Source organism: Eremothecium gossypii, chromosome III (genome assembly GCF_000091025.4).
Source record: "Eremothecium gossypii ATCC 10895 chromosome III, complete sequence".
NCBI lineage: Eukaryota > Fungi > Ascomycota > Saccharomycetes > Saccharomycetales > Saccharomycetaceae > Eremothecium > Eremothecium gossypii.
Genome location: NC_005784.3, coordinates 126697 through 148412, shown reverse-complemented (window position 1 = coordinate 148412; position 21716 = coordinate 126697). Strand labels below are relative to the sequence as shown.

At 58.2% G+C, this 21716-nt stretch overlaps 16 protein-coding genes and 1 non-coding gene across 17 annotated transcripts; 8 read left to right on the top strand and 9 right to left on the bottom strand.

Annotated features, from left to right (window-relative positions):
* Nucleotides 1–25: 25 nt before the first annotated feature.
* On the top strand, nt 26–2332 carry YPP1 (Ypp1p; the record flags this gene model as incomplete). The annotated part of the gene is made up of 1 exon (NM_208644.1): nt 26–2332. One exon carries the CDS (start codon nt 26–28, stop codon nt 2330–2332), a length of 2307 nt encoding a protein of 768 aa, NP_983291.1.
* Nucleotides 2333–2658: 326 nt separating this feature from the next.
* Nucleotides 2659–3618, bottom strand: AGOS_ACL114W (lipase family protein; the record flags this gene model as incomplete). The annotated part of the gene is made up of 1 exon (NM_208643.1): nt 2659–3618. The coding sequence occupies one exon, from the start codon at nt 3616–3618 to the stop codon at nt 2659–2661; it is 960 nt and encodes a 319-aa protein (NP_983290.1).
* Nucleotides 3619–4342: 724 nt separating this feature from the next.
* AGOS_ACL115W (ACL115Wp) lies at nt 4343–4858 on the bottom strand (the record flags this gene model as incomplete). Its single annotated transcript, NM_208642.1, has 1 exon — nt 4343–4858. One exon carries the CDS (start codon nt 4856–4858, stop codon nt 4343–4345), a length of 516 nt encoding a protein of 171 aa, NP_983289.1.
* A 556-nt stretch (nt 4859–5414) lies between these two features.
* Nucleotides 5415–7829, bottom strand: ELP2 (Elongator subunit ELP2; the record flags this gene model as incomplete). The annotated part of the gene is made up of 1 exon (NM_208641.1): nt 5415–7829. One exon carries the CDS (start codon nt 7827–7829, stop codon nt 5415–5417), a length of 2415 nt encoding a protein of 804 aa, NP_983288.1.
* Nucleotides 7830–8041: 212 nt separating this feature from the next.
* ILV3 (dihydroxy-acid dehydratase ILV3) lies at nt 8042–9787 on the bottom strand (the record flags this gene model as incomplete). The annotated part of the gene is made up of 1 exon (NM_208640.1): nt 8042–9787. The coding sequence occupies one exon, from the start codon at nt 9785–9787 to the stop codon at nt 8042–8044; it is 1746 nt and encodes a 581-aa protein (NP_983287.1).
* Nucleotides 9788–10384: 597 nt separating this feature from the next.
* Nucleotides 10385–10457, top strand: AGOS_t0047. Its single transcript has one exon. It is a non-coding gene; the product is annotated as a tRNA-Val (tRNA).
* Nucleotides 10458–10679: 222 nt separating this feature from the next.
* On the top strand, nt 10680–11885 carry PCT1 (choline-phosphate cytidylyltransferase; the record flags this gene model as incomplete). Its single annotated transcript, NM_208639.1, has 1 exon — nt 10680–11885. One exon carries the CDS (start codon nt 10680–10682, stop codon nt 11883–11885), a length of 1206 nt encoding a protein of 401 aa, NP_983286.1.
* Nucleotides 11886–12044: 159 nt separating this feature from the next.
* YCH1 (phosphatase YCH1) lies at nt 12045–12500 on the top strand (the record flags this gene model as incomplete). Its single annotated transcript, NM_208638.1, has 1 exon — nt 12045–12500. One exon carries the CDS (start codon nt 12045–12047, stop codon nt 12498–12500), a length of 456 nt encoding a protein of 151 aa, NP_983285.1.
* A 6-nt stretch (nt 12501–12506) lies between these two features.
* Nucleotides 12507–12998, bottom strand: ESS1 (peptidylprolyl isomerase ESS1; the record flags this gene model as incomplete). Its single annotated transcript, NM_208637.1, has 1 exon — nt 12507–12998. One exon carries the CDS (start codon nt 12996–12998, stop codon nt 12507–12509), a length of 492 nt encoding a protein of 163 aa, NP_983284.1.
* A 491-nt stretch (nt 12999–13489) lies between these two features.
* Nucleotides 13490–16309, top strand: ADE3 (trifunctional formate-tetrahydrofolate ligase/methenyltetrahydrofolate cyclohydrolase/methylenetetrahydrofolate dehydrogenase ADE3; the record flags this gene model as incomplete). Its single annotated transcript, NM_208636.2, has 1 exon — nt 13490–16309. One exon carries the CDS (start codon nt 13490–13492, stop codon nt 16307–16309), a length of 2820 nt encoding a protein of 939 aa, NP_983283.2.
* Nucleotides 16310–16360: 51 nt separating this feature from the next.
* TES1 (palmitoyl-CoA hydrolase) lies at nt 16361–17335 on the bottom strand (the record flags this gene model as incomplete). Its single annotated transcript, NM_208635.1, has 1 exon — nt 16361–17335. One exon carries the CDS (start codon nt 17333–17335, stop codon nt 16361–16363), a length of 975 nt encoding a protein of 324 aa, NP_983282.1.
* A 369-nt stretch (nt 17336–17704) lies between these two features.
* TDA10 (putative ATP-dependent kinase) lies at nt 17705–18538 on the top strand (the record flags this gene model as incomplete). The annotated part of the gene is made up of 1 exon (NM_208634.1): nt 17705–18538. The coding sequence occupies one exon, from the start codon at nt 17705–17707 to the stop codon at nt 18536–18538; it is 834 nt and encodes a 277-aa protein (NP_983281.1).
* Nucleotides 18539–18546: 8 nt separating this feature from the next.
* REC107 (Rec107p) lies at nt 18547–19324 on the bottom strand (the record flags this gene model as incomplete). Its single annotated transcript, NM_208633.2, has 2 exons — nt 18547–19013; nt 19069–19324. The coding sequence occupies 2 exons, from the start codon at nt 19322–19324 to the stop codon at nt 18547–18549; spliced, it is 723 nt and encodes a 240-aa protein (NP_983280.2).
* Nucleotides 19325–19447: 123 nt separating this feature from the next.
* On the top strand, nt 19448–19768 carry LSM8 (U4/U6-U5 snRNP complex subunit LSM8; the record flags this gene model as incomplete). The annotated part of the gene is made up of 1 exon (NM_208632.1): nt 19448–19768. The coding sequence occupies one exon, from the start codon at nt 19448–19450 to the stop codon at nt 19766–19768; it is 321 nt and encodes a 106-aa protein (NP_983279.1).
* A 38-nt stretch (nt 19769–19806) lies between these two features.
* On the bottom strand, nt 19807–20535 carry MDE1 (methylthioribulose 1-phosphate dehydratase MDE1; the record flags this gene model as incomplete). Its single annotated transcript, NM_208631.1, has 1 exon — nt 19807–20535. The coding sequence occupies one exon, from the start codon at nt 20533–20535 to the stop codon at nt 19807–19809; it is 729 nt and encodes a 242-aa protein (NP_983278.1).
* A 111-nt stretch (nt 20536–20646) lies between these two features.
* Nucleotides 20647–21189, bottom strand: BNA1 (3-hydroxyanthranilate 3,4-dioxygenase; the record flags this gene model as incomplete). Its single annotated transcript, NM_208630.1, has 1 exon — nt 20647–21189. The coding sequence occupies one exon, from the start codon at nt 21187–21189 to the stop codon at nt 20647–20649; it is 543 nt and encodes a 180-aa protein (NP_983277.1).
* Nucleotides 21190–21417: 228 nt separating this feature from the next.
* On the top strand, nt 21418–21699 carry MVB12 (ubiquitin-binding ESCRT-I subunit protein MVB12; the record flags this gene model as incomplete). The annotated part of the gene is made up of 1 exon (NM_208629.1): nt 21418–21699. The coding sequence occupies one exon, from the start codon at nt 21418–21420 to the stop codon at nt 21697–21699; it is 282 nt and encodes a 93-aa protein (NP_983276.1).
* Nucleotides 21700–21716: the final 17 nt, after the last annotated feature.

The window sequence follows — 21716 nt, the reverse complement described above, 5'->3', positions numbered from 1 at the left end:
GTATCAGATTCGTATGTAGTGATTAATGATTGCCGCGATTTCCAGTGTCTTACCAGTCCAAGAGGACAGGTGTCTGGCATGCTTGCACATTGCTGGCGTCTGCGTGGGGACCATGAGCCTGGAGATGGATCTAATTGAATGGGCGCTTAACCTGCGTGCTGCGGGAGGCGGGGTATTTGGCAGTGGCAGCGAGGAATTGGACAGAGTGCTAAAACTGCACTACCGAGTGACATACCATGCGTTTGACCGGGGCACCAAGCGGTCGGTGTGGGAAGTGCTGCTGGCGGAGGCCGAGAAGATCGACAGCAGCAAGGGCATGGAGCTGGAGCAGGCGGTGATGGGGAACGTGTTTGGAATCTTGTACCGGCAGCTGGGCGATGAGACGGAGTGTGCGCGGTGGCTGGCGAAACTGGGCGCGCTGCGGGCGCTGCGAGGCGAATACCCGGAGTTCTGGGCGCTGCTGCTGCTGGAAAACGTGTGTTACCGGGAGGCTATCGGCGTGGAGGACCAGCAGCAGGTGTTCCGGGACGTGGCGCGGTTGCCGAAGGAAACGCACACGCTGACATGGTTCTATCTCGAGCGGTTCTTGGCGCGGGTGCAGTGCGAGCGCTGGCAGGCGGTAAAGGAGTTTGGAGGCGTCCCGCTAGCATACCTGCTGGAGGCTGTGCGGGAGGAGGAGGGCGTAGACCAATGGCTGCTGGAGCAGGGGCGGGCGATCCTGTCGCGCACCCGCTTCCCCGCTGCCAGCGAGAAGAACAGCACAATGCTGGAGGAGTTTCATGCGGTGCTGAACTACTATCTGCGCAAGAATAACAAGCCGCGTTCTACAGAATGGGAAGGGTTCATCACGGATTCGCTGGGCGTTACTTTCCAGAGCGTGAACGTCTCGAAGGCAGCGCTGACCTACTACCGCCGGTTTGGCGACACGAAGCTGGCGCTACTCAACCTCTTAAATTTCTTCAACTACAGTGAGCGCTTCCGCCGCATGAACAATGGCTTCTATGACGACATTGTTTCGCTCCTGGATGCTTATACGTTTGTGCTGCAGCTGACCTCGCTGCCCGAGGCCATCGGCGACATTTTCAACAAGGCGAAGGCCTTTGAGCAATTGCGCAATATTCTACAGGAGTTTTATCGTGACTATCGTCTGCAGCAGATACCGAAGGAGCACAGTGCGGATTGGCTGTCGAACTCTGCAAAGGTAGTTGTCCCGCCTAAGCTGGCCCGTCTACTTTCAGACTCGTGGTTTTTGCTATATCGCATAGAGCGAAATTCGCTGAAGCCCACGTTGGACTTCTCGCTCACCTACTACCTGGCCAATGCTATGTGCATCAACCCGTTGAATATAGACGTGAAGTTCCACTATGCATATGTTCTTGCATCTATAAGGCGCATTGACATGTGCATCCGCTTTCTGAAGACTAATATCCTGAACATAAAACCAGCAGACTACCGCTCGTGGCATCTTCTTGCTTTGTGTGAGTCTATTCAGGAGGACAAGGACGTTTCATTCAAGATCGTTTGTTCTGTTTTGAAGGCGATGGCGGAGGCACATGAAGAAAGCAATCTGCTCAAGGCGGACAAGTGGCAGTTCATACATATTAAGCTCACCCAACTGGTCCTCGTCAAGGAAATGTTTGGAGTTAAGGATGCACTCGAAATGCTGTCTGAAGTTTACCAGCTATATGCGTCACTCTTTCCTGCATCGAAGGTTAATAAAACCAAGGACGAGTCGCGGCTTGGTCCTGCACACAACCAAACAAAAGAATATCTGTTCCAAGCGATCTGGTTTTTCTCAGCGCGGCTCTTTCTGCAGGATGGAGATGCACAAAATGCCCGGGAGGCAATTGATGAGGCCAAGCGAGTGACTGACACATTCACCAATCTCAACGTGAACATAACACACGGCTACCTGAAATTGCATTGTGACCCCAAAGGTGCAATGTCGGAATTTCAAAATGCTCTGAGTTTCGACCCAACCAATGTAGATGCCGTGGTGGGTCTTGCGAAACTACTTTACCCGGAGGACCAAGGCTCTCTTGAACGTATCGCCCGTCACAGGCCTATCATCGGCACTGCAACCCCAAAACCGGAGAGTGACCCATTCGCAAACAGCAAGGACAGGTCGGCGGCAGTCGCGCAGCTGAAAATGCTTCTAGAGAACTGCATTGAAAAATCGATCGATGGCTACCACACTCCTGAGGTATGGTGGTATCTTTCTCGGATCTACGACGAATTCCACGATAATGAGCGCCTTGAATCCGCCTTATGGCAGTGTATCAAGTTCCACGAGCTCGAACCAATTCGCGACTTTAAATACTGCATGTTTTAAGGCGAAAGAATGTCACTTCAATTTTTAATGTGCCCTATGGGCAGCCATTGGTTTAGCTGGCGCGCTTGTATTTATTCTCCAGGCATTGTTTTGCTATATAAGGTCTGGCTAGACGCCTGGTGCAGCGTTGAGGGCGCATCTAAAATTACAAGCGTGGTGCTAAATATCCATCTTGGGAACAACATCTACAAGGTGGCATTCCCAGTGTTTGGAAAATGTAAAAAAATAGAACAGAACATCAAATTAACTATATAGGGCATAAGGAAGAGGCAGAAGACTGCAGCGACTGCACGTTCCGGTACTTAAAATTCATTACTTCCTCGGAATTATAGCTTCAAGGAATTATCAGTGCATGGCAAAGCCATTCTTCTGAAAAATTTGTTGTGGTCTAGGAGACGCACCAAGCTTAGCAACTTCCCGCTGAAGAGGATGTCGCCGACCAACTCCTTTAGCTTGGTGTTACAGCCATCAAGTCTGACGCCCGATTGTAGAGGTACTTCGCTGTCCACGTCAGTGATGGTAAATAGGATACCCGCGTGCGTGTAGATAGGGCCAGTTGGAACCATAGGAACAATGTCACGGCTCTGAACCACACGGATGTAGGCGTTTCTTGGGTTTCCGCCGTTTTTCAAGTCCTCGACCTTCTTGACGTTGTCGAACACCTTGTCGTACCATTTGTTGAGGTCAGCGTTACCCATACGCAGGCCGGCGTAGGTGATCACATGTGGCTTGTGGCCAAGTAGCTGGAGCTCCAAGCCCATCAAGTAGGCATAACCGCCACCCAGTGAGTGACCCGTGACAGTCACTTCGTAGTCGGGGTGCTGCTGAGCGATCTTTTGGAAAACAGCGTAGATGTCTGGGAAAGCAACCTTGAATTGATCGTAAACACCATGGTGGACCAGGCAGGTGCCCTCGCAGCGCTTGTCACTCTTCACTGGCACGTAGTTGGTAGGAAGGAAAGAGAAGTCCACAAGCCAGTCAGGAACAGTCACGGAGCCTCTGAATGCAATCACGATCTTCTTAGCGGTATCATTGAGCCCAATGTAGCCACTGCAAGAAACACGCTCGTCTAGAATCTTGGGCTGGAAGACGTTGAGCACACGCAAGCCGTCCTTCTCCATAAAAACACTGCCTTTCTGTAGCATGCTTGGAAGCAGAGGCGCGGATACGCAGTACGCAGCATTGGATATATACGCGTAGTGCTTCAGCTCGTTGTACACCTCGACGGAATACCCGTTGACGGACGCAAGCAAAGAAAAGATCAGACAGAAAGGCGAGAGCTTCATTGGACTGAGAGGCGATGGAGCTTGGTCTCTGGAACATGAGCTCTACATCCCAGCCCGCAGTTCTGCCTTTTATATCTTTTCCTCTGCGATATTCAAATATTACCTGCGCGCATCCACCGCCCGCTCGGCCTAAAGATAACCCAGCGTCCTATGCGTACATGCAACTTCTGTACGCAATGATCCAGCGTCCGCAGGCTTCCTATCGTCATACATGCTCGTATATTGTCAGGTATACCTGCGTCTGAGTGGAGGACGTTGACACATTTGTTGGGGTCATGGCCATCGCTTGTTGGGGGGACCTGTCACCTAACCCAGGTGTCCTGGTGATACGGCCGTTGTATAGGCAAATGAATGCCCCAGATCGCCATAGAAAACTGCGTATCCTACCCAGGAACCAAAAAATAAAAAAGGTCTGTGCCTGTTCAACGGTTTTCAACGGGGTACATTGTTTTCTTGATTTCACCACCATGAAGCAAGCGGGGAATGCGCGCAAGCTATGGAATACCCGATTTGGGGACATTTTAAAGAAAGTCGGAGCCACACCGACCCTAGTAGGAGCTTGGCAGCAAAGTGGAGAAACGCTGATTCAAGGCTAGCACGTAACAAAGCACCAGGCGTCGGGTCAGCGGAAAAAATAGTCCGCTGCAGGCGCGGTTCGAGCTGAGGCCGCCGCTTGCGGATGAAGTATGTGGGGCAGGATCAATGCACAGGGACAATACGTACACTAGGTGCGCGAATAAAGTGGGCCACGATGTGCTAGGCCTGCGGCCGCGTAACGTCGCGGCCGTCTGGACAGATGCACTGGCGCTCGAGGGTTTGTGGTGTACGGATGTGATACTTTTTTCCAGGATCGGCAACCACAGTTGTGGTCGAGGACCAGGGAAGTCCCATAATGGAGGCGCTTGAGGTGCATTGGGCTGATTGGAGGCAGCCATTGTGTATTCAGCGCTGTCCGTGGAAGATGTGTGCGGGCGGCCGTCAGGTAATACCCCACTTGTGGGGGGCGCCTAACCGTGCTCCGCGAGATAGGCCCGTTTCTTACACATATCCAGATCTCTGGTACCCCAGCAGCCCTGGCGGGGACGTGGCATTGGTGACTTCTCCCCCAGGTAACCGGGTGTGCTCTCAGCCCCTTCCCCACATTGAAGTTAAGCTTGTTAGCGGTACTCCGCTTCATTTTCTGTGCCCGGTCGACCGGTAGCGTCATAGTCCCGCCGTGTGGCCGACCGCGGGCCGCCATCACAGGTATCTACAGTTCAACGGCCGCGTCGCGATCCCAAGCGCAGTCTGGAATCTCGAACGGTGCTACAAAGAACGGATGCGTGGCAGATCGAAGCTATCGAGAAGGTGGTGGGGGAATTGAGTGAAAGTACACGAAGGCAGGGTGTCAGATCTCGTACCTCTCGCATACAGTACGAGAAGGAGTCGGCGACGGTGTTCAGAAATCAGCGCAGTGTCCAGTGCGGGGAAGCGTGCAAACGGAACTCGGAAACAATCCGACGGACCTACTGCCAGGTCCAAGCCCTTTCCACGGTGTCACAGCTAAGATGGTGACTGGCCAATAATTTGTCATGCTGGTATTCGTGTGTCGACGATTATCTATTCGGTTCAGCCGTTTCATATTTAGGTGCGCTGCAAACGTGGTGACATCACGATTGCACTGTATATAATGATGGAGTAATTTCGCAGTACAACTGAAAATCCATAATAATGCAATAACGCAGTGCGCACGACTTCGACCAACTTTCACCTCTTCTGCTCCGGGTGAAATTCCCGCTTTCATCATAGTTTTTTTTTCAATTGCCTAGTACAGCCGGAACCTTAACCGAATAAATGCGAACTGACGAATCGGCACTCGCTACAGAAAGCATAATATTCTCTTTGTGATGTGCAGGGTTCCAGCGAATCCTGTTTATCCTGTCTGCCGGCGCTATTGCGCTATCTAGTTGGAGTACCTGAAGAAATGCACGCTCGCTGTAGGTGTAGATGTGTACTGCTCCACTTTCTAAACCGAAGGCGAGAAGTAGCCTACCCTCAATTAAGCGGGGTGTGACTGCAACGGCGGTAATAGCTTCTTTTAGTTTCAGATTACTCTCGACCTCAAAACGGCCTTCTTGTCCATCGAGGCGCCATATCTTCACTGTCTTGTCTCTGGATGCGGTGACGAAAGCAGTTCCACAAGATGCAGGTAGCCAATCGCCATCCCAAATGATACGGCTGTGCGGCTTCTGGTCAGAGTATTTCAGGGTGAAAGTATCGTCGTCATTCCTGTACCACACTGCCCACATTCTGTCTCTGCTCACACTTAGTAGGTGCCGGTTGTCCTTGGAGAAGCGCAACCTGGTAATAGTCAGGTTGTGGAACTCGGGGCAGGGGGGCAGCTGCAGCCACGTGTGTGTACTAAATATTCTCACAACTGCATGTGAAGTGTTATTGGACTTGCATGCACTAGCAAGAAGCTTGCCATCTGGAGACACGTCTACGCACGAAATCTCATATCCATGCCCATAGAGTTTCTCAATCTCAGGCCACAGAGTGTGTCGCTGCAGATGATCCTCCAGCGGCGGCGTTTGGAGCTGCGAAAGCATTGCCGCGGTTATGTTTGTGGTTTCGTTCGTCTCTCGGGCGTCGTTATCCTCGACGGTCCCACCGTTACCTTCCGGAACTGACGCCTTGTTTGACAGTCCCAAAGCCGGAAGCGCAGCCGCATCTGCGACAGTGGACGAAGTATCAGCAGAAATTCCAGATAACCTTTCCAGTAGCTTGGCAATGGCACGGGGTTCGTTAAAAGAACGCAGCACCTTCTCATCGCCTGCAGAAATGAACTGTGTGTCGGAAATTGGTTCCAGGCAGATCATATCGTAGCCATGGATCTGAGGTCTTGCAAATTCGTGCCATGTATGTTTCCTCCGGCTACCATCTCCCTCGTACATCCAACGCGTATATAGTCGCGTAGTTTGGTCCAAAGAAGATGCCAAGAGATAAGAGCCACTTGGAGACCAGGCCACATCTGTCACAGATCTGGTGGGCCCTGTAATTGCCGGTAGTTGCTCCCAAGAACCGCCATCCCCTCTATTTTCCCACATCCTCCATGAGCCAGTCTTGCCGTTCGCCAAGATATATTCCGCATCACCAGTCGCAAACCACAAGCATGACCAGAACCCACCTGCAGAGCCTGTAGCGGTTGAAGCACCTTTAGAGCTGAATTCCCCCAATCGGGAAGCACACACCCAGATACCAGAAATCTCGTCCGGCTCCCATAGCATAACAGACGTATCCGCGGTGGCAGCGAGCAGCTGGCATTTCGATTCGTGCCACTGAAGCGAGGATATCCAGTCATCATGGCCCATGATAAGCGCCTCAAAATTTATCGACAGGTGCAAATCAGCTGTTACTTGGAATTTGTAGATTTTGTTGCTTAGTAGCTTAAGCTTCGTGGGATCCTCCTCCTCTATATTGTTATTCGCCTTTATGCGCCACAGTCTGATATACCGGTCTTGTGCTCCGGAGGCTAGCATCCAGTCGCCTGGTCCATTGCTCCGGAAAGCGAGGTCCTTTATCCAATCCTCATGGCCCTCCACTGTTGCTGAGAGCTCTACATCCACGGTCGCAGCTACACAAACAGAATACACCATCAAGTCCGTGGATGTACCACTAACCGCCAGCATGTAGCAACCGTCAGAGAGCTTCTGCAGCGCTAGCGCCAGTGGTAGAAAACCCTTCCGTATCAGAAACTGGCTGGACAACACAAATGCGTCGTCATGCTCAGACCATACTGATAGCGTACCATCTGCAAACCCGGCTACGATTAACCCTGCAGCCACTGCCAGACTGGTCACAGAGCTCTTTGGGCCCTCCAACGTCTGCGCCAACTCCCATCTCTCATCTCCTCGCCAGACGTTGATCGTTGCGTCCGCTGAGGCGCTGACCAAAAGTTTCTCGGCCCCAATAAACTTCACCGACGTAACCTCAGCGTTGTGTGCCTTCAATGTGCAGTATACGCCAGCATTGTGTTCGTCCAACGGATTCCATAGAGCGATGCACTTTCCAGCTCCGAATGCGACAGTCTTGGTCGGCAAATAGAAGTCCGCAACCTTCGTCTGCCTATTTGCGCCGATAAATACCGCCTCCTGAGTCGCCATGTTATCGATAGATAAGCTCTTCAGGTACCCGTAATGTCGGTGAAGATGAGTACTCGTGGTGACAGCCATACAATAAAATTTTAAAATTTTTCAAACATAAAAGTACTATCAAAGTTCAACATTTATTTCAGTCAGACACCTGAAAGGTACTCAACATCCTGAGATTTGTAGACGATAGGGAAGCATCCTCGATTTTTGTTACATATGCGGTCCATTCAATGGACATGGCGGGGTGCTTATATACATAATCTTGTTAATAAATAGTGACTTGCGTCGAGGTGCTAGTCGTCGCTGTCCAAGACACAACCCTTGGAGGCGTTGGAGACTAACTTAGAATAGGTGGCGAGCGTGCCCCTCTTGTAGCGTGGAGCCGGCTGGGTCCAGCGAGCGCGGCGCGACTCAATTTCTTCTTTTGGCACAAGGAGGTTGATGGCATTGTTCTCGGCGTCGATGACAATGTCGTCACCGTCTTGCACGAGCGCAATTGGGCCGCCTTCATAGGCCTCAGGGACAATGTGGCCGATCAAAAACCCGTGGGAGCCGCCGGAGAAGCGGCCGTCGGTCAGCAAGGCAACATCGTTGCCCAGACCGTAGCCCATCAGCGCGGAAGACGGTTTGAGCATTTCTGGCATGCCGGGCCCACCCTTGGGGCCTTCATACCTGATGACCACAACGGTTTTCTCACCCTTCTTGATCTGGCCCTCCTCCAGGGCGCGGATGAATGCGTTTTCTTCATCGAAAACGCGTGCGCGGCCCTGGAAGAAGGTCCCCTCCTTCCCGGTGATCTTGCCGACAGCGCCGCCTGGCGCAAGAGAGCCATAGAGAATCTGGAGATGTCCCCTAGGATTCAATGGCTGCGACACGGGACGAATGATGTCCTGGCCTTCGGGCAAGGGAGCAGTCTTCGCAGCCCGCTCCTTGAGCGTGTCTCCTGTCACCGTTAGGGCATCTCCGTGCATGAAGCCATTTTCATACAAAAACTTGATGACGGCCTGTGTACCCCCAACCTCAATGAGGTCAGCCATGACGTACTTTCCGGATGGCTTGAAGTCGCCCAGCAACGGAGTTTTGTTGGAAATGCGCTGGAAGTCATCCGGCGTCAGTTTCACGCCCGCAGAGTGGGCAATAGCAACCAGGTGGAGCACTGCGTTGGTCGAGCCACCAGTCGCAATCACGTACGTGATCGCGTTTTCGAAGGCTTCCCTTGTGAGCAGGTCGCGTGGCCTGATGTTGAGCTCGAGCGCTTTGCGCATGGCATCCCCAACGGCGTCACATTCGGCCAGCTTCTGTTCGGAGATCGCCGGGAACGCAGACGAGTTGGGCAGAGTCAGTCCCAGAACCTCGGCGGCTGAGGCCATTGTGTTGGCTGTGTACATGCCACCGCAAGAGCCCGGACCCGGACAGGCGTGACGGACGACATCCCTGCTTTCCTCCTCCGTAATCTGCTTCGACAGATATTGCCCGTACGCCTGGAACGCAGATACAACATCAATCTTCTTTGGCAGCCGCGTAGAGCCGCTGCAAGGGGACCCCGCCATGATGGTGCCGCCGTAGACCATAATGGAGGGCCGGTTGTGCCGCGCCATGGCCATTATCACGCCGGGCATGTTCTTGTCGCAGGAGGGAATTGCCACGTTGCCATCGTAGTGCTGACCCATCATCATGGTCTCAAAAGAGTCTGCAATGATCTCGCGCGACTGCAGCGAGTACCGCATGCCGGTAGTCCCCATAGAAATGCCGTCCGAGACACCGATTGTGTTGAACTGCATCGCCTTCAAGCCCGCCCGGTCCACAGACGCCGCTACCCGGTTATTCAGGTCCATCAGATGCATGTTGCATGGGTTGCCCGACCACCAGCACGACCCCACTCCGACCTGCGCCTTTGCAAAGTCCCCATCACCGAAACCAGTCGCGTACAGCATGGCCTGCGAGGCACCCTGCGCCCGCGGCTCGGTTATGACCCTCGAGTACCTGTTTAGCCCCTCGCGCAGCCGCTGCGCTGTCGAGAACCGCCTGTGAGACATCATTCCACGGCCTATGAAGTGCAATTGAACCGCCTGGCCCTCGAGCAGCTTATAAGTCCCAGTGTCCTGCCGGTGACTAACCCATGACACCCATACACCATATCCATAGCACGTGACACATAACACGTGACAAACCACGTGCCTAGAGCTGCCCACCGGGGCCGCAGCCGGCGCGCACCGTGCTCTTCGTCACCCGTCGCAGATGGCTGGTCGGCGGACGCGGTGCAATACGGGAGCGCGCTTTAAATGCCACGTGCCTGCGCGGACCCTGGCAACATGAAGCGGCCCCGGCCAGCCCTTTGCGTACTGGCAGCTAGGCCGCGCCATGCCGCCAATCTCTGCAGCTGATGCCAATGGCGGCCCAGGCAATGTATCCGGCGCGCCTGCGGCATGCGCGGGTTGCCTTCCGGTGCGGGATTCTCGGCGGCTGGCATACTTCCACGTGCACCCCGAACGGGGTGACGTAACGTGGGCCAGGTATGTGGACCCTTCGACGCCGCGATTGTCCTCACTGGCTTCCACTCGCCGGCTTCCACTGGCTGGCTGAGATCCCGCAGCACCCCACACAGCCGCGGACAGCGTCTCACAAAGACATAGCTGGTTTCAATAGTGTAGTGGCTATCACGTTGCCTTCACACGGCAAAGGTCCCGAGTTCGATCCTCGGTTGAAACATCTTTTTGACACGCGACGCGACTGTCACGTGATGTCATGTGAAAGTTTTGTTGCGACGCACATGGGCAAAAACCAAAAAGAATTGCAGTATCCAGCAGGTTCCGGACTACAATTGGCGTGGGGCTGCATCGTGTTGAGGCTAGAATCTGATTGCCACCACTGTAACGGCATTCAAATTAAAAGTGCCTGGACGGGCGATTCTACAGGATTAAGATAACTGAAATGGGGCCTGTGACGCGCCAGGGCTCGTTGAAACAGCGGCTAGCCAACTCGTCGCTCACAAATTTGTTCAACCTGAACCGCAAGCGGCGGCATGGGGAGCTGGAAGACGGGGAGGACGGCGTTGTCGGGGTGCGGCGGTCGCGGCGGGCCAGCGTGCGCAGCTGCAACGGGGAGCTGGCGGAGGGGTCGGAGTCGGACGAGGAGCGCCGGCACAGCCGTAAGCGGCGGCACACAGAGCGAGAGGAGCAGGAGCGGCGGTACGATGAGGCGATCCCGGAGGAATTCCGGAAGTTCCGGCCGCGCGGGTTTCCGTTCAACCTCCCGCCGCAGGACCGCGCGGTGCGGGTGTATGCAGACGGGGTGTTTGACCTTTTCCACCTCGGGCACATGAAGCAGTTGGAGCAGTGCAAGAAGTCCTTTGAGAACGTAACGCTCATCTGCGGCGTGCCCAGCGACCGCATCACGCACAAGCTCAAGGGCTTGACCGTGCTCACGGACAAGCAGCGCTGCGAGTCCTTGCGCCACTGCCGGTGGGTCGACGAGGTCGTTGAGGACGCCCCGTGGTGTGTGACTCCCGAGTTCCTCGAACTGCACAAAATCGACTATGTAGCACACGATGACATCCCCTACACGAGCGGCGATAGCGATGACATCTACCGCCCCATCAAGCAGATGGGCAAGTTCTTGGCCACCCAGCGCACCAACGGCATTTCGACGAGCGACATCATAACCAAGATCATCCGCGACTATGACAAGTACTTGATGCGCAACTTCGCGCGCGGTGCGTCGCGCCAGGAGTTAAACGTCTCCTGGCTCAAGAAGAACGAGTTGGAGTTTAAGAAACACATACAGGATTTCCGCTCTTACTTCCGCAAAAACCAGGAGAAGCTCAATGACGCGTCCAAGGACCTTTACTTCGAGGTGCGCGAAATGCTTTTGAAGAAGACGCTAGGGCGCAACCTGTACTCCAAGCTTGTTGGCCCCGCGGGCCCGCCCGAAAAGCGCGGCAAGCTGCAGGAGGCTTCTCCCGCAACTCAATTCGCACACATATACACGGGCGAGGCCCCTGCGATTGCCGGCCAGGCGATGCTACCCTCCAGCGAGAGTGACGATGAAAATATCAACCGCGCGGGCTCGGTGCTGTCCCACCTGAACCGGTGGCTCTCGCAGGAGACACCCCACTATACGACAGAGGAGAGCGAATAACACGACACGCCAGCGGGTTCCGGCAGACGGATGCTACGCCTGCCTCGAAATGTGACATAAAAAGACGCATGCATCTGTCTTCGCAATGTATGTATGTATATATTTCAACTAATTTTTTGTTCTTAGCACAAGCACTCCTCTTGCTAAGGACTCGAGCAGATGCACTCCCGCAACATTTCGCAGATAAGGTACCTCGAGCCAGCAGAGCTCTTCCGCTGGATCAAACAGGCGTGCGGCGCCGACAGCCAGCCGTTTCAGGTTCTCGACGTGCGGGGCTCCGACTACATCGGTGGCCACATCGCCGGTGCCTGGAACTACCCCTACCAACGCCTGAAGCACGAGTCCGCTGCGCTCGACGAACTCCGCGCGCAGCTGCTCGAGACACACGCCGCCGCCGCCGGCACGGGGCCCATCCACTGCGTCTTCCACTGTGCGCAATCGCAGCAGCGCGGGCCCGCCAGCGCCATGCGCTTTCTCCGTGCGTTATCCGACGGCGACCTGCCGCAGTTCGAAGTATGGGTGCTGCGCGGCGGCTTCAACCTCTGGCAAAGTATGTACGGCCGCGATGGCTCAGTTACAGAAGACTACGTACCGGATATCTGGCAGTGGCAATAGACGCCCTCACGCCACCCGTTTGATCAGATGCACACCGCTGTCCGACTCCACCACGTCGCTCACGCCGCCCACGGGCAGCGCAAACGCCACCTTCTCGAAGCTTGGCTGCATCTCCCCGCGCCCGAACGTCCCTAGGTCACCCCCGCGCTTGTACGACGAGCAGTCGCTGCGCTCCCGTGCCAGCTCCTCGAACCGCTCCCCCTGACGGTACCGCTCCGCGTACTGCTCCAGCTCCGCCACCGCCGCCGCCTTGTCCAGCGTGATGTGCTCGTTGCGGTGTGACGCCGGCCGCCGCGACCCCGCGTGCTTGATCAGCAGGTGCAGACACCGCACCTGCACCGGGTGCTCCGCCAGATGCCGCGCCAGCTGCTCGCTGTCCGTGTCCGCCGGCACTTCCCACTGCGACTCCTTGGTCTCCGGGTTGTAGTAGTACTCGCGCTTGCGCGATTTGCTGAACTTCACTGCCCACGGCCCGGGCAATCCATTCTCCGCTGTCATTCTTCCTGGTGGCTGTACGTTGGTGTTGTTCGCAACGGTGTCCGTCAGCCTAAAGTAGCATACAAACACATATCACTAGCCACACAGAAAACCGTCAGAACACTGCCCAGCTCGGGCACCCAGCCGTGCCGCCCATGCCGCCCATGCCAGCGCCCTGCTCCGGCGGCGGCATGCTGTCACGTGACCACGGTTTGCAAGGCCCAGTGTTCACCGGAAGAGGCAGTGGCGACACAGCTGGTTTACCTATCTTGGGCTCTGTGCGCAGGCTTGTGCTGTATGGCGACGCAGTGTATTCGGGTGCGTGACTGCCTTTTGTTTCTGCTGGATCAGAGTCAAAACCACTTTACTCCTTGACGCGTTCCTGCCCAAGCAGTGGATCCGTACGTGCAGTCCGACGGTGGCATGTCACAGCAGGCCAGGGGCTACTGCAGAGTATATATACGGGCTTACTGGAACGTGCGAGGCAACACGGAGCAGTAGCGTGGACTACGATGACACTTATTGACGGCAAGGCTATTGCGGCGGAGATCCGGGGAGAGATCGCAGAGGAGATAGCACGGCTCTGTGCAGACGGGCTGTTCCAGGCCAAGCTGACGATTTTCCAGGTGGGCGAGCGGCACGACTCGAGCACGTACGTGAGGATGAAGCGGCGAGCGGCGGCCGAGGCAGGGATCGAGGTGGAGTTCGTGCAGCTGGGCGCGGATGTGGACGAGGAAGAGGTTTTGGCGGCGATCGACGCGCGCAACGCGGACGAGACGGTGCACGGGATTCTGGTGCAGCTGCCGCTGCCGCCGGGGATGGACGAAGACCGGGTGACGTCGCGCGTCGCGCCGGAGAAGGATGTGGATGGGTTTGGGTCCTACAACATCGGGGAGTTGAATAAGCGCCACGGGCGGCCACACTTCCACCCATGCACGCCGAAGGGCATCATCGAGCTGCTGCGGCGCATGGACGTGCAGATAGCGGGTGCAAACGTGGTGGTCCTGGGACGGTCTGACATCGTTGGTGCCCCGGTTGCGTGTCTCCTGCGGGCGCTCGACGCGACGGTCACGGTGCTGCACTCGCGTTCGCGCGACATCCCTGGCTACGTGGGGCGCGCGGACATCGTGGTGGTGGCGATTGGGCAGCCGGAGTTTGTCAAGGGCGCTTGGTTTACGAATCCGGACGCCGTGGTGATCGACGTGGGGACCAACTTCGTGGAGGATTCGACGCGCAAGACCGGCTACCGGTGTGTGGGCGACGTCGAGTTCGGTGTGGCGTCTGAAAAGGTACGGCTCATCACGCCGGTGCCCGGAGGTGTCGGGCCAATGACGGTGGCAATGCTGATGCAGAATACGCTGGATGCCGCGAAGAAGTGCCACTCGGCCCCCCGCAAGCTGTCGCCCTTGCCGCTGCAATTGCAGAAGCCGGTTCCCTCTGACTACGAGATTTCGCGGTCGCAGGTGCCCAAGAACATCGCTGTCGTTGCCAGGGAAGCCGGATTGCTTCCGTCTGAGGTGGAGCTCTACGGCTCCGTGAAGGCCAAGGTCAAGCTAGACACCTTGGATAGACTTGCACACCGTGAGAACGGCAAATATGTACTTGTTACGGGTATAACGCCTACGCCTTTGGGTGAAGGCAAGTCGACCACCACAGTGGGCCTGGTGCAGGCCCTGGCCGCACATCTCGATAAGGTCGCATTTGCAACCGTTCGGCAGCCATCGATGGGGCCTACTTTCGGCATCAAGGGCGGTGCTGCAGGTGGCGGTTACTCCCAGGTCATTCCGATGGATGAGTTTAATTTGCATGTGACCGGGGATATCCACGCTATTTCCATGGCGAACAATTTGCTAGCAGCGGCGATTGACACCCGTATGTTTCACGAGGCAACACAAAAGGATGCTGCGCTGTACAAGAGGCTAGTTCCCGAGAAGAATGGGACACGGAAGTTTACGTCAACGATGCTCCGCCGCCTGCAGAAGTTAGGGATTCACAAGACTGATCCAAACTCCCTCACGGAGTCTGAAATTGCTCGTTTTGCCCGCCTCGACATTGACGCAGATACGATCACTTGGAGACGTGTGGTGGATTGTAATGATCGCTTCCTGCGGGGAATTACTGTTGGGGAAGCCCCAACGGAGCGCGGATACAAACGCCAGACCGGATTTGACATTTCTGTTGCGTCGGAGTGTATGGCCATTCTGGCGCTAGCTGATTCCCTCCACGATTTAAGGGAGCGGTTGGGCAGGATCGTCGTAGCCGCGTCCAGGAACGGGGAGCCCATAACCTGCGAGGATATTGGTTGTGCAGGTGCTATGGCCGCCCTGCTGAAGGATGCCATCAAGCCAAACATTATGCAGACGTTAGAGGGGACACCGGTCTTTGTGCATGCTGGTCCGTTCGCAAACATCTCCATTGGCGCAAACTCTGTTCTTGCCGACAAGATCGCGTTGAAGCTTGCTGGTGTAGACCCCAATTGGTCCGAAGCGGAGAAGAAGAAGCGCCAAGGCTATGTTGTCACGGAGGCTGGCTTTGATTTCACCATGGGCGGCGAACGCTTCTTGAATATCAAGTGCAGGGCCAGCGGCATCTCGCCAGATGTTGTCGTAATTGTGGCGACGGTGAGGGCCTTAAAGGTACACGGTGGCGGTCCCGAGGTGAAGGCGGGCGCACCATTGCCTAGTGCCTACCTGAACGAAGACGTTGACCTCCTACGGAAGGGCTGTGCAAACCTCGCCAAGCATATTGCCAATGCAAGAACATACAACCTCCCCGTTGTGGTAGGGATCAACCGCATGTCTTCGGACACTGAGCGCGAGCACGAGGTGATCAGAGAAGAGGCCATCAAGGCTGGTGCATTTGATGCAATCGTCTCGAACCACTGGGAGGAGGGCGGCCAGGGGGCTGTCAAGCTCGCGGAAGGTGTTATCAGAGCCACGGAGGAATGCAGGCCCGAGTTCCACTACCTGTACGACACCGAGGGGCCGTCCATCGAAGACAAGATCTCCACCATTGCCAAGACCATGTATGGCGCTGCAGAGGTCGAGTTTCTGCCCGAGGCCCGCAAGAAAATCGAGCTGTACACCAAGCAGGGCTTCAACCACCTGCCTATCTGCATCGCGAAGACACAGTACTCCCTCTCGCACGACGCTAACCTCAAGGGTGTGCCCACCGGCTTCAAGTTCCCAGTGCGCGACATTCGCGCGTCCATTGGCGCCGGCTACTTGTACGCGCTAGCCGCGGAAATCCAGACCATACCTGGCCTCCCCACCCACTGTGGGTTCATGAACATCGAAATTAACGACAAGGGCGAGATCGACGGAATGTTCTAAGGGCTTAAAAACAGTTATCCATAGCTTTATAACTATTACAAAATGTCACGCCTACAGCTTGGACAGGCGTTCCGGCGTAGGGTAGATCGCCAGTCCCTGCTGGGAGACAGAGCAGACGATTTCGCCGCTGGTGCTGTCGTACCAGTCGCCGGTCATCGACTCGGAGTGGTTGACAATCGAAATGTTCCGGACCACCACGTCCAGCCACTCGTTCATCTTCGGCATGCCGTGGAACCGGATGTCATGGTCCAACGACACACTCAGCCTGCACGAGAAGACGGGCAGGCCCACAAAATAGGGCACTGTCGCCAGCAGGTACGCATCCGAGAAAAATCCGAACATAACGTAGTTGTAGCGTGAGTCGTTCTGAGGTGTCATCCGCCCGCCCTCCGGGAACCGCAGCGACGGGTCCGTCACCACCTCCTCCTGGCACCGCACCGCGTAGCGCAGCACGTCGCGCAGCCCCTCGCGGAGGAAGAAGTCGCCAGGCAGCCTGTACTCGGACGACGTGTTGTCGAACCCCTCCAGAATGTTATTAAGGCCCTTATCCGTCTCGAAGAACGCGCTCACCGCCTGCAGGTTCTCACGGTTGGACAGTAGATCCCGCCTGCATAGCGTGCCAGCGTCCTCCAGGTGCGACCGGTCCACAGGGCCCAGGTTGTCCTTGCGGTGCAGCGTGTCCGGCTGCTTGCCGAGGTCGCGCCGGTAGATGATCTGCATTGTGAACAGCTCCTTGTCCTTCTGGTACGCGCGCACCAACAGGTGCGCGAAGTTGCTCCCCTTCCGCAGCCGTTCAACCTCGTACTGCGTCTTGATAGCATTGTCTCCGCCGACCATGAACAGGCAGTGCACCGAGAGCGGAATAAAGTCCCTGGGGACAAAGTAGAACGACGCCAGTATCGCCTGTGCCACTAGCAGACCCCCGTAGAGCGCCTTGCCGCCGTGTATCATCCTATGATGGTTCGTCGATTCATACCGCGTCTCCGATATCCGCGTCAAGTCAATAAGAGCCCCGAGGTCCGCCATCGTTGCTGTGTCGTTGCTGTGTCGTTGGTCCCCGTGCGTATCACAAGGTGGTTTCCTCGCTTGTTATATAGTCGCTTGTTCGGCAGGTCGGGGCGCGATTGCTGACACAGGAGTCCAACAGTTGCCTCCAGGTAAAACACACAGCTTAGCCGCGACTCCGTCCTATGTGGCAGCGCACATCTATTTGATCTTTGGGCCAGCCTAGGTTAAGTAAACCATTATATAATGTTAATCATGCGCATTAATCCCGAGGCAGCCTTCCAGCAGCACTCCCCAGAGCAGGTGGCAGCACTCAGGACAGAGCAAGGGCTAATCGCAGCGGCCAGCGGAGCGCAGAAGGTCACGGACAGAACAGTTTAAGACCCGAAGATGAGCGAGGCCTTCCATTTCCTGGCGGAATTCATCGACAGCGTGCTGCCCGACGCGCTGGCCCGTAGGCAGGGCCGCGAGCCGGCATTCGTGCTAATCTCGGGTCCGCAGGGCTCCGGCAAGACGTTCAACGCAGCGCAGCTGCTGGCGCACGTGGCGCAGCAGCACCGTGCCGTCGGGCTCTCGATCGACGACTTCTACCTCCCCGCGGGCGCGCAGGCGGCGGTGGCTGCGGGGGGCAACCCGCTGCTGGCAGGGCGGGGGCTGCCGGGTACGCACGACGTGCCTCTGCTGCGGGACACGCTGGCGCGGCTGCGCAAGGGCGAGGGCGAGGTGGAGCTGCCGCAATACGACAAGGCGGCGCACGGCGGGCGCGGCGACCGGTGCGCCGCGCGCGTGCGCGTCCAGCTGCCGGTGGACGTGGTGATCCTTGAGGGCTGGTTCCTGGGCTTCGAGCCCGCGGCCGAGGCCGAGCTCGCGCGCGCGGCCGGGACCTACGGCGCGGCCGCGCTGCGCGAGGTCAACGCGGCGCTCGAGGACTACTCTGCGTGTCTGTGGCGCGCGGCTGGCGTGCCCTCGGTCGGCATCGTGTTCGACGCGCAGGTTCGCGAGTGCGTGGCCCGCTGGCGCATCCAGCAGGAGCACGAGCTGCGCGAGCGCTGCGGCGCCGGCATGACCGACGCGCAGGTGCACGCATTTCTGGAGCGCTACCTGGTGTGCTACGACGTCTACTATGCGCGTCTGGTGCGCGAGGGGCTCGGGAACCTGCACCGGCTGACTGTGGGGCTGGACGGAGACCGAAAAGTTACGTATGTTAGCCAGAAGAATATGTAATGCCGAGTCTATAGTTCCTGGTCCGAGATGTCCTCCCAGGGGATGAGATAGCGCGTCTGGTGCGCCTTGTCGCGCGTGCGCGCGGCGGGGCCCGGCGGCGACGCGCGCTGGCGCGGCGCCATGCTGGGCGGCGGCGTCGACGGCAGCACGCTGCCGCCGAGCTCGTGCACGTGGCGCGCCAGGAAGGCCTCCGTCTGCGCCTGGCGCGCGCTCAGCGCCTGCAGGTCGCGCGACACGCTGCCCAGCACGTCGGTCGCGCGGTCCAGCTGCACGGTGACGTTGTACAGCACGTCCTGCGTTGCCTGGAACTCCTTGAACCAGCGCTGCTGCCGCGTCTCGAAGCTCTTGATGATGCGCCCCGCGAAGCGCTCCATGTCGGGCGGGGGCGTGCGGCGCGCGCCGGCCGCGCGCCGCACCTCGCCGGCCACGGCCTTGCGCTGCTCCTCGAGCGCCTGCACCACGTCTGCCTTGAACGCTGTCTTACTCGTTAGTACATGTTTCTGCCGCCCAGGGGTATGCACGCCACTTACCGCTCAGCTCCGCGCCCACCGTTTGCTTCCACGTCTCCAGACCCTGCTGGCTCGCCGCGACCTCGCTGCAGCGCTGCTGCAGCAGCCCCAGCAGCGCGTCCGCCTTCTCGCGCAGGTCCACGGACTCCAGCTCCAGCTTGCCCGCCCACTCGAGGATCTGCCTGTCCGTCTCGTCCAGCTGCCGCCCGGGCGAACTGCCGGGCTCCGTGGCGCTGGTGGGCCGCTCGCACGATCCCGCGTTCTCGCTGGCCTCCATTGGTCTGTGCTCTGCCTTTGCCGCCGTTACTGGTGGTGCCGGCGCGTTTTAAAAGTGCGTGCGCGGCCGATTTCGCTATCTCACCACACAGGGGCCCTGACGAACGAACAGACCTGAGCGCGGATGTCACCGTTGTTGAAGGAGTATCTAGGCCGCCGGGTCGTGGTGGTTACCACGGACGGGGGCTGTCTGGTGGCCACGCTGGAGGGCTTCGACAAGACCGCCAACCTCCTGCTGTCGGACGTCAGACAGCGCGCCACCGGCGAGGGCCTGGCGGCGGCGTTCCTCCTACAGGGCTCGCAGATCGTGTGCTGCGGCCCGCTGGAGGGCGGCGGGCCCGAGCAGGAGCCCCAGGCGGCGGCGCTGCGCGACACGCGCAACGTCGTCGCGCGGGAACACGACATCTGGGCGCGGGCGTGGCAGGCGCGGCAGGCGCGCGAGTAGGAGCACGTATATACGGACATATAGGATCTAAGGATGCGCTAGCGGCGCAGAAAGCGCTTCTCTTCGCCGATGGGGCAGTCCGGCGGCACGCCGAGCCGGTGCATGTGCACGGCGAGCTCCAGCAGGTAGTCGATCGCCTCGTTGTACACCTTGGCCCGGTCTGCGGTCGGGCCCCACACGTAGATGCCGTGGCGCCGCACGAGCACGGCCGTGCACGCCGGGTGGCGCGCGAGCGCGGCCTCCAGCCCCGGCGCCAGGTCCTCCTCGTGCGCGGTGTTGTCGATGATCGGGATCTCCAGCGTGTCGAAGAACGACAGGCTCAGCGGCTTGCCCGCGGCGTCACGCCGCCCGCTGGGCAGCGCCTTGATCTGCTCGATGTTGGCGATCCGGAACACGTCGTCGAACAGCAGCGTGCACAGCACCGCGTGCTGCGAGTGCGTGTGGATCACCGCGCCCGCGCCGCGCGCGCGGTAGCACGCGAGGAACAGCGGCGTGCACGCGGACGGCCGGTGGCCCGCCGGCGCACGCAGGTACGCGCCGTCGACGCCGTCCAGCACGAACAGGTCCTCGGGCTCGATCTGCTCCTTCTGCACGCCTGACGGCGCGATGTAGATGTGCCCGGTCGCGGGGTGCTTGATGGAGATCCCGCCCCCGGTGCCGGTGACCCAGTTATTGGCGTAGAATAGCCGGCACAGTGCGCAGATCACGTTGGCGGGGTGGCGCCGGTCCTCGGACACCACCAGCGAGGTCTGGGCAGCTGCGTCCATGGTCCAGTCGGGGAGCGGTGGCCGTGGCCCGCCCGCGCCCCGCGGCGCCGAGGGCAGCTTTTTATGTGCGCAGTAGCGGACTGTGGCTTGAGACAAACATACTTAGGGCGGCTATGTAGCGGACGCCTGTGGCGTCGGGTAATTGAGCGTGCCGCAGTGCTTGCAGACGCGGTCTTCCGCGCTGGCGGCAAAGCGCTCGATGCCCTCGCGCACCTGCGAGCTCAGGTCCGACATGTAGAACTCGTACTTGCACACCAGCTCGCGGCAGCCGCGGCAGTACCAGCGCAACTGGTCGAAGTGGCCCGCGGGCCGGTCCTGCTCCACGACGATGCCAACGGTGTCCGCGTAGCGGACGGGGTTGTGCGGGACGTTCGCGGGCAGCAGGAACGAGTCACCCTCGCGGATTGTGACGTCGCGGAAGCGCGCCGCGCCCGAGAGCTGCTCGTCGACGATGCGCAGCGTCATCGCGCCCGTTTTCTGGTAGAACCATTCGGGCGTCGGGTTGACGTGGTAGTCCGTGCGCTCGTTGGGGCCGCCGACAAGCATCACCGTGAAGCCGCCGCGGTGCAGACAGAAGTTGTTGACCGGCGGCTGCAGCAGGTGACTGTTCTCGGCCAGCCACGCGTCGATGTTTATGGGCGTAGTGTTGAGCATTGGTTTGGCACGGTCGAGCGCGAGCGGTGGGAAGAGCTGTATATAAAGACGGCGGTGTCACGTGGTAACGCCGGCGCACCTGTAAACGAAAGGTGACCAGTGGCCGGTGGCTGCTCCGGCAAGGCTGGGACGCGTCTATTTTTCGTGGGTGCGCCTATCCACTTTGGTGAGGTCGTGTTAGCATTCATCACGCAATGTGCAAAAGCAGTTCCACGGGGCGGGAACAGCATGGAGAACAAACTGCGTAAGATCCCGCTGTATAACGCGTTCGAGGGCGACATGCCGCGGCGGCGCGCGAAGCTGCAGCTGGCGGCGTTGCAGATAGCGCCGGCGGCAGCGACCGGCGAGCACCTCGCGGCGTGGGACGAGGAGTGCCGGCGCGTGCTGGAGAGCGTACAGCAGGCGCGGGCGCAGGGCGGGGAGTGGGAGGCGTGGTACGAGCAGACGTACCTGCGCAAGCAGCCGCCGGGGCTGCTGGAGAGCGGGACGCTGCGTCCGCGGAGGAAATAGGGGCTGTTAGTTTATAT